At 41.1% G+C, this 9,797-nt stretch overlaps 1 protein-coding gene across 1 annotated transcript; it reads left to right on the plus strand.

The window, feature by feature from the left end:
• Window positions 1-4,866: 4,866 nt before the first annotated feature.
• On the plus strand, window positions 4,867-6,119 carry J4E93_010786 (uncharacterized protein; the record flags this gene model as incomplete). Its single annotated transcript, XM_049348662.1, has 2 exons — window positions 4,867-5,750; window positions 6,116-6,119. 2 exons carry the CDS (start codon window positions 4,867-4,869, stop codon window positions 6,117-6,119), a joined length of 888 nt encoding a protein of 295 aa, XP_049194227.1.
• Between the last annotated feature and the right edge of the window lie 3,678 nt (window positions 6,120-9,797).

A 9,797-nucleotide genomic window follows, 5' to 3' on the forward strand; every position in this document is an offset into this window, starting at 1 on the left:
CAGGCTCCAGCGATAGCGTGGGTTGTCTTCGGTGTCGGTTGGGTCAGCGAGGAACCATACTGCCGCGGCATACGTAATCTTGGGGATGATCTTCGACAGGTAAAGCTGGCGTCGAGCAAGGAGGTCAGCACCCCAGGTGCCCGCCACGTATCGCTTGAAGTTGGCTAGGTCAACGCGAACTTTCCTCTGTATCTATTCAATGTTAGCCTGATAATCTAAGGCGACTGTTTTGCTTACTTCTTTGATGTGTGGTTCCCAAAACATCTTGAAATCGTAAGTGACCCCAAGTATTACCAGCTCCTCACGAAGAACACCCTTAGTCCGGTCTTCGGTAATGACAACATTCTCAAAGCCTGGAATCGCCGGTAACTCATCGGAACCCTTTGAACCAGGCACAGCAAAGTGCATGACATGGTATTTACTCGTCGAAAAGTGCAGATTGCTATCTGTAGCCCATTCGTTGAGCTGTTGGTGGATATCGGTCATCAATGTGCAGTTCTGCTCATATGAATCGCTGGTGACCACGAGGTAGGTATCATCCACATACGAGAATATCATGACTGTGTCTTCGCCGTGTTCCCGGGCGAAGTCAGTTAACAGAGGCGCGGAATAGAAAAGGTAGAGAAGTGGCGAGAGTGGGCTTCCTTGCGGGATGCCGACATCGATCCAGTACTCGCCGCCCTCGTATCCGGGCATGTTGATATATGTTCGACGATCCGACAAGAAAGACCATGTAATCTCGATCAGCCAATCAGGTATGCCCTTTTTCATCATGCTCTGCAAAAGTTGCTCGCGGTTGATGTGATCGTAGGCGCCGGAAATGTCTAGACCTAGGATGCTCACCTTCTTCTTGAGCGCCCAGCCACGGTAAATGGTGTTGTTCAGAGTTTCAAGAGATAAAGTAGTGCTCAAGCCTGGTGCGCCGAATTGAGTTTTTGGTAGGAGGCCATGTTTGATGACGAGCCCTTTCAGGCGATTGGCGACCAGACGCTCGTACAATTTTCCGATCGTATTCAGAAGTGCTATTGGCCGGTAGGAAGTCGGTTGATCACCGGGCTTACCGGGCTTCTTTATCATGATAGTGATAGTGTCTTTGAAATGGTCTGGATGAATGCGTAACCGGAAACAGGCGTTGAAGATATGCAGCAAACACGGAGCGATGATTTCGCGACACATCTTCAATGCCTCGTAGGGTATGCCATCGACACCAAAAGCTTTGTGGTCTGGAAGATCTCTGATCAGGTCTGATAGCTCCTTGAGTGTGATAGATTCCTCAGAAAGGCCGACAGTCTCTCGATGAGGGTCCAAGTGGGGTAGCGGGAAGGAAGGCTTGGGGGCTGGCTCGGACTGTCCGTATATCAGTACCACTATATAACACAAAGTGACTAGTCAGAGCCATTCGGTGCTTACATCGTTCGTCCAAAACGCGGGCTTCAGGGGAGGGCCTTTGGGCCGGCTATCTGTCCATGTCGAATTTACATACTCGTCTACCTTCTCATGGTTGAGCTTGATGACCTTATTGCCCACTTTGAAGTCCGGTGTACAGGCTAATTGGCGAGGTTCACTCCAGTTGTTTACTTTTCGTGCCAAATGAAAGATGCCGCGGCTGCTTGATGCCTCGATCTCAATACTTTCGCGATAATCTTGCACCGGCGTCGGGGTATCCTGGTTCTCCTGAGAGTTAGACTTAGGCCGAGGGAGGTGATTTGGAGCACGCGGAACGAGAGCCTTGATAGCCGGTTCCAGAACTTGAGTTATGACAGAGTACAGTGCGTTCTCCACTGCGTTGGCATCTGGAAGATCAGCAACCTCGATGTCTTTGAGCCCCTCTGCGACCCGAGCGACAAATGCATCTTTGCGAGCGCGCTTCCATTGATATCGGTCCTTGGTACTGCGATGCATGTCAAGATTGAAGCTAACTGACATGATGCAATGATCCGAATCGAAGCCATCAGCACCTTGAACAATCTCGTGTGTCGCTTGGTCGGCCAGGACATCCTTGATGTAAATAACGTCAATGGTACTCGCAAAGTCGCACTTATCTCTTTCCTTGCGTCCATATGTCACCTCCCCGGTGTTGAGACACTTCATGCTAGCTTCTTTCATTTTTTGGACGAATAATTTGGCCTTGGCTTCAACCTTGTGTTTAGGGAGATCGTTTCCGGCCCAGTCCGGATGATGCAGGTTGATGTCACCTACCAAGACGTGTGCCTGATCTGAGCTCATCAGGTCATTTGCCAGCTCAACCACATCAAGGCGCTTTTCGTGGTTGTAGACGTTGTGGAAAGCCATTCTGTATCCATCGGCAAGTGTGACGCGAAGCGTAGAGTGGATCCCTTTGTTATTGCCCATGGCCTCCTGGATTCGACAGCTTCTGAGAGACTTTTGAACTAAGAAAGCAACTTTGGACAAAGGAACAATCTTTTTCTCCGCTGCGGGTGTACGGCTGTATGGTTTTCGGTATGTGTAAGTGCTTGGATCGTTGTCTCGGGTTAGTACCTGAGGATTGCCATCATCATCGTCGGCCGCGCTATACAGATTGCCATACGATGTAAAGGATTTGAAAGCGAACTTGGGTGGTGGGTCCTGAATCGCGATGATGTCTGGAGGTCTTTGTAAAGTTGCCAGATACTCTGCAAGCGCGTTTAGACGCGCTGGCGCCATCTTTGTATTGACCGAAAAGAGGAGACACCGTCCGTCATGGAACTTGCGCACCTCGATAGGTGTGCGTTGTATGTTGTCAGAAGCTGGCTTCGGACGCGAGGAAGTCTGGCATAATTGTCAATCAATGTACCTGCGCAGGTGATGTGATGCCACTCGGAGCTAAGCTACCTTGGGACCGCCAGTAGGCACCTTCTATTGTTTCATCAGCTCGTGTCAACTAAGAAGATTCGTAATGCATTACCCGTTTACGTTTAGCCATTATGCGTGAGGACTTTGTGTGGGGACTTTGCGTGAGGACTTTGCGTGAGGACTTAGCGAAGACGTTTCATATCGAAATCGATGGATGTGTTGGGAAAGAACTGTGTCTCTAGCGTGAAAGAGAGGAGAATTTCCTTGAGAATATATACAAGAATCTGCGACGAGCTAAGCGCGATAGAGCCAGACATAAATCGGCATCTAAACACCACTGTTCGTCAGTGGCGGCCAGTCCATCCGGCAAGCTCACAGTGAATATTACACTCAGAATCAGACATATCGCAATAAGCAGGGATCCAGCCCTCGGAATCCGAGCGGAGAGCCTGAGTTGACCTGGCGTACCTACAATCCTTCGGCCTGCCGGCCTCTGGGACTACAAATCGATTTCTGCATTGTTGCCTCGACACCGGAACCAGGCGCAAACGGAACGGTGAATCTTGTGGAATGTTCGGTCCATGCGGCGGGAACACCGCGTAGAGCCACACGCGGCTTTGGCCAGATCTCGGCTTCGGCTACACCACTTTCCGACCAAATTACACGCAGCGACGTTGCGCGGGGGCCCGGCTAAGGTATGAATGGTAATGGCTCATAGCTAGAAAGTTCGCGTGCTGCGGATTGTCCGGTGGGGTAGCGACCTCGGGAGTGTCGCTCCTGAAGTTCTCAGGGTCCATTTTACGGAAAGGGATTAGCCTACATACTCATATCTTAGCGCATCGGTGATACTGCAACGCGGGAACTTCATCCGAACGTGCATACTACCTAGGTACGGACCTCAACAGCAACGTAACGCGCGCGTTTGGACGTGATCACTCTACTTGCATGCGTCATCTGGCCTTGCCAACATCAAAAAGTCGTGACATGTGAGGATTCAAGCCGTCGGGTAGGCATATTGGAACCGTCCCAAGGTACCTTTTCATCTCATCCACTTGAGTAAGACTTGGTCCCTTCGTGACCTCTTTTCAGTTAGTCAATGTGTTGCTTTCATGTTCACGCAGCCGTGAACCACTTTTTGGAACCGGCACATTGTGCAAAGGAGATTTGGGGGTTCTTCTCGGTGGTTCTCAGCTTCCACGGTAGCCTCATACTTCATGTGCTGTATCACGACTAGGATAACATTAATGATCGGAGCTCTTGGAGCTGCGGTCCTCCTCATTCGAGAGCATATCCCTTCCTCTAAGTCGTATGATTGCATACGGAGGGTGCAGCCGGCTCGCCATTCGAGCTTATCTAGAGACACTCAAGGTCCTCTTTTTTCCCTGCATAAGTATCTAAATAGATCGACAATATCAGGAGTCTAGCACAACTCTTCGGTAAACCCCTAAAGACCTCTCATATACATCACCATGTACCAAGCCGGGACCGTATGGAGCTGCCGATGGGGCTGCCGATGGACCTCCATCTTGGCACTTTGAGGACACTTCTACGTACCATGGCCGAGGGAAGACTGTGAGGCTATATAAGAGCTACTCGCTATTGTTTTCTCATGTTCGACAGCTTGTTAGATATCATTCCTGTCAAGATCAGATCTCAGAGCTGCAGCTTTGGAAAAGTAAGTAGCTGAGTCTTTCACAGTAATGTACCCAGCTCTAATCTTGGAACTTCTAGGCAACACACATCGGTGTTTTTCGTCAGTCGAACTCTAAGCCTGATATCCCGGAGCCGAGCAATCCAGGCCGTTGCTACACAACTCTTCTACAATACGCTAGGACACCGTCGATAGTCCTGACGCACAAGCTACGATATACTTGTGTCCTCGGGTTCCCGGCTTCTAGAACCCTTCACTACAAGTACATTCACAATCAAATTTGCAGCGGGCTTGATCTTACAACAGTCTTCAAATCGGTAAGGGCGGGCTTTTGCTATCTGAGAGGTCTTTGTTAGTAACGCGTCGTCACAGTGGCATCGTAGGACAAGTCGTTACAGATCTCGTTCCATGTACTTATCATTATGAACCTGCAATCCGATGCCTCGTTGGAGGACGCCAGGGATGACGTCGCTAGAGTCACACCCGAGCACAACGAGATGGAAGACGCAGATGCTGAGACAGAGCAAGATTTCGGTCTTAACCTGACTACCCAGGACCTGGTAAAAGTCCAGTCAGATTACAACAGAAAGTTAAGGGTCGTCAACCAGAGGCTCAAAGAAAAGAGGAAGAAAGACGAGAACGAGGCGAAGACGAAGATTCAGCACCCAGAAGGAACAGCGCCACAGGACCTGACCCGAGGAAAAGCAGCGAGTGAGGACAGAACTGGACTGGAAGAGAACGCGACATCCCGCAGCTGCACCTCGACCAGCCCGGGCGTTTCGACAGTAGCCAAGTCCCCGACTGGAACCGTGAAGATAGCGAGTGCCCCGTCCCGTCGAGATCCGGTGCTGCCCCATGTAGCAACTTTTTTTATCGAAACTGCCGAGGAATTCAACGACCTCGAGATCTGGGGATGGGGAGGTATGCGGCCGAAAATCTACCCATTTGGAGAGCCCTTTTCGAAAGTACGCTATATTGGTTTCAAGGATAATACCAACGGCGGCACCACAAAGGGTACAAGAGATCTCCTACTGTACATGGAGGACGCAGACTCGCTCGACATGCTGCGGATGCAAAGGTACTCCACTCAATTTTGCAACCTCATCGAAATATCGCCGGGAAGTCGACAATCGTTCAAATTCTACTGGGTGAGGCTCTATCACACGATGAAGAGCCCGAGGACAGACGAGCTTAAAAGCAAACTTAAATCATGGTGCGAACTCACTGGATTGGAATACAAAGATGTGGAGGTAAAGGACGGGATGGTCCTAGTATCGTTCGACAAACTCGCGGATGCGCTAAAATCGTGCAAATATCTACATGCTCCAGGCAATGGTTATGTGAGGGGGGAACCGTTTGACAAAAAAAGCCTCCCGTTGTACTATTTACGCTGTAGAGGACCAGCGTGTCTAACAAACTGCACTACTTTTTAGTATAATACAGTGTACGTTGTATGTTAGCCTATACGTATAGAAGTAACTACTAGCCTATATTATAACTATATAAAGTAATAGTAAAGAAGTTATAGTATAGCTAAGTATAGTATATAGCTTAGAGCTATTAGACTTTAGCTAGAAGTAGGCTAAGTAGACTAGAGATTACGTGTAAGGCTAAAAAAAGTCTATATAGATAATTATCTAGTATTATAGTTATTACTACTATTGCTTATAGCTAATATAAAAGGTAAAAAGAAATATTTTAAGTCTATTTTAAACGCAAAAAAAAACTTACAGCGCTCTAATCTAATTCTTATTAAGACTATTTAACGCTAAATAAGTCTAATTTAAGATAGTCTTACGCTTATAAAATTAGATTAATAGAGATAGCAAAGTCTTTATTTATAGTAATAGGCGTAACTACTATACTATAAAGAGTTTATAGAATAATAGAGTATAACTTAAATTTTTAATATATATTTTAAGGTAGTAATAGTGTATATATTCTAAGATTGTAAAGCTATTATAAGGCTAATATCTAGCTTACTATAGTATTATAAGTTAATTATAGCAGAATTTTATTAATTACTATAGTAATATATTATAACTTTAAAAGCTCTAAGAGCTTAGAACTTTAATACTCTCTATAAGCCTAAAAATAGCGCTATTATTTAAAATTCTTACTCTTTCTAGCTATATATTAATAGAGTTAATAAGGTTATTAGCCTAGAGAAGTATATAGAGATTGCAAGATGTTTAAGATAGGTAGCTAGAAAGTAGCTAGGTTTAGACAATAGTATAAAAAGTAGTAATAATAGCTATATCTTATTAGTATTCTTTATACAATACTATATTATAATATAATATAATAAGAAGATTTACTAGCGCTACTTTCTTTACTTTCTTAACTTCTACAGCTTATATAGTATACTACGCTACTACTACTTACTATCTTCTTACGCTACTAGAATTACTAGCTCTATTACTTTAAGTAATACTAACGCCTTTAGATATCTTCTTATAAGTATCTAAAGCTTTAGAGGTAGAAGATAAAGCTAGAGATAGTAATAACTTTATTATAGACTTTAGTTACGTCTACTATAATAATAAGTGTCTTAAGCTATATAAACTTAGCTATACTATATTATATAAGAGCTAGCTTACTAGTAATTATAAAGCCTTCTTAATTTAGTATTATAGCGTTAGAATTAGCTATAACAGCCTAAGTAGAAAGAAGAAGTTATTCTAGTTATGTAAGCGCTACTATCTTAGCTTCTCTAATAACGCTCTTAAAGTAGTTAATAGCTATAACTATATTAAGAAGTATATAGTAAATAAGTACTATATTAACGTTAATATAGGCCTATTACTAGAGACTAATAAGCTACTATATAGCTTTCTATTTACTGCTGCAAAGGTTACTAGTTTAAATAAGTTAGTATTATATACGCTATAGAAGAAGAAGAAGCTATAGGCTACGCTTATTAACTAAGTAATACTATAGAATATTAGCTTTAATATCGCAACTTTAATAAAGCTATAAGAGCTACTTACCTAGAATTATACTAGTCTTCTTAAGACGCTACTAGTAGTAAAGTTAATAATTACTAGCTATATATAATTAACTTACACGTGTTAGATAAGTAAGATTAAGATACTATTATAGATAGTAAGTAGCTAGATTAGTATAAGTATTAACGTATAGATATTAAGTAATTATTTAAGTTTTCTTAGAGTAGTAGCGCATTTCTTAGATAAAATTCTTAGTACCTATAACTTATTATAATAACTAGCTAACTATTTAGACTCTTAATATAAGTAGTGTAATATTTTAATTACGTTTTATAACCTCTATAGTAATTACACTAGCGCTGCGTAAGCTGCTATTATACTTAGCGTTCTTAATAAGTTTATAGTTACACTATAATTATAAGCCTTTATTAGTAATAACGCCTCTAATAATAATAGTAAGCTTATTAAAGGCCTTAACTAGTACTCTAATATCTACCTCTTCTTAAGTAATTATATACGCTACACTAGCTATATTATAAATCTTATTATTAAGACAACGCTATATAGTAAAAGCGTTAACTAGTTTAAGAATAACTTTATAGAGGCGTCTATAATATAATAATATAAGCTCTTTTAATTATAAAGTATTATTAGTAAGCTCTATAACTTTATAAATATAGTCTACGCGTTTTATAAGTATTATAAGCTCTTTCTATTAGTATAGAAGAAATTGCTTAATAATAATAACACTTTATATACTTATAATACGCTCTAGCTACGCTAAAATAAAGGCGTCTACTAGTACTTAGTATATTATATACTTCTCTACTACCTAGAGCTTTAGAATAGTATATAGCGCTTTATAATAAGGTTATAGAACTTATTATAATAGCTTAATAACGTCTATAACTTACTTACTAACGCGCTTACTAAGAAAAAGTAGAAGACTATATAGTAGCTTATTAACTTTCTATAGCTACTTATTAAGATAATAAAGCGTCTTAAAAGTAGTAATAGCGTCTCTAGATTTAGATTACTATAGTAGACCTTAATAAATTTATAAACTTTATAGAATTACTATATAATAAAGAGCGCCTGCCTTAATTACTTTAATAATAGTAGTAGCGCGTACTTTGCTACTACTATTATATATAGTAAGTAGAAGCTTAACAACTACTTTAATAGGCTTATTATTAGCCTAGATATTAGCTACTATTACGTTGTAATAGCTCTCTACTTTACTCTACGCTTTACCTAGTTTTAGACTTAGTAGAAGCTATATTCTAACTAGGTAAAGGCTATAGAGGCCTCTGTTAAGAAGGTTTATAGTAAGTATTTAGTAGTAGAGCTAGATAATAAGAAGCTAGAGCTACTACTACTACTACGCTGTAAGATACTTAATAGTAATAATAATAACCTATATAGTTAGATAATAGTAGTAGATATATACTATTTTACTAGTAATAAAACGCGTAAGCGCTAGAAGCGTAGCACCTAGCTTAAAAAGTACTTTAATAACCTTTGTAATAATATACTTATATAGTTAAACGCGTAACATAAGCTTTTTTATAACCTATAGTACTAGTAGCTTTAAGTTAGCTATAATAAGTACCTAATTATATTCTAGATAGCTACTAATATTCTCTCTATTTCTACTACTAGCTATAAGTATAAGCACTGCTTTTTAACTACTAAATAGATAATTACTAATAATTATAACTACTTTAGAGCGTCTATAATAGAGACTCTATAACTCTAGAAGAACTAGCTACGTAATAATATTATTAAGAGTAAGCTTTTATAGCTAGATTACTATATTAAGAGCTTAGAGATAGATAGTAATAGTAATAGTAAGGCTATAAGTAGTAGTAGTAATAGTAGAGATTATAGTAATAACCTAGGTTAAGATTACTATTTCTAGAGCTTCTATAGTATTAACTATAGCTTTAATTTACTACTTTATAGTAATAGGTTACCTAATTAGGTATATATTTAATGTATAAGTAGCCTAAGTAACTATACTATAGTTTTTAGCTATATTGTATTTACTACTATATATATAATACTAATAATTAAGCTATACGTAGCGCACGATAGCCTTAAAAGTACTGTACTACAGTTTGTTAGACACGCTGTGGAGGACTAGGTTACATGGCACACTCCCGAAAGTGTCCTTAACAAGGAACGGACAAGAGCTACAAGCGCGATTATGACGGCAAACCAATCTGGAATTGTCTCTGGTGCAACATACCCCATAAGCACAGAGGCAGGTGCCAAGCTCCGCAGAAATGTCGCAATTGCTCGCAACTTGAAATCAAGCCAGACAACCATAACACGGAGTCCGATCGTTGCAGAGCGCCTGATTCAGTAGCACATCGCAAAAAGTGCAGAGAGATCAGAAAGAC

Source organism: Alternaria ventricosa (genome assembly GCF_023758065.1).
Source record: "Alternaria ventricosa strain BMP 2768 chromosome Unknown scaffold_35, whole genome shotgun sequence".
Lineage (NCBI taxonomy): Eukaryota > Fungi > Ascomycota > Dothideomycetes > Pleosporales > Pleosporaceae > Alternaria > Alternaria ventricosa.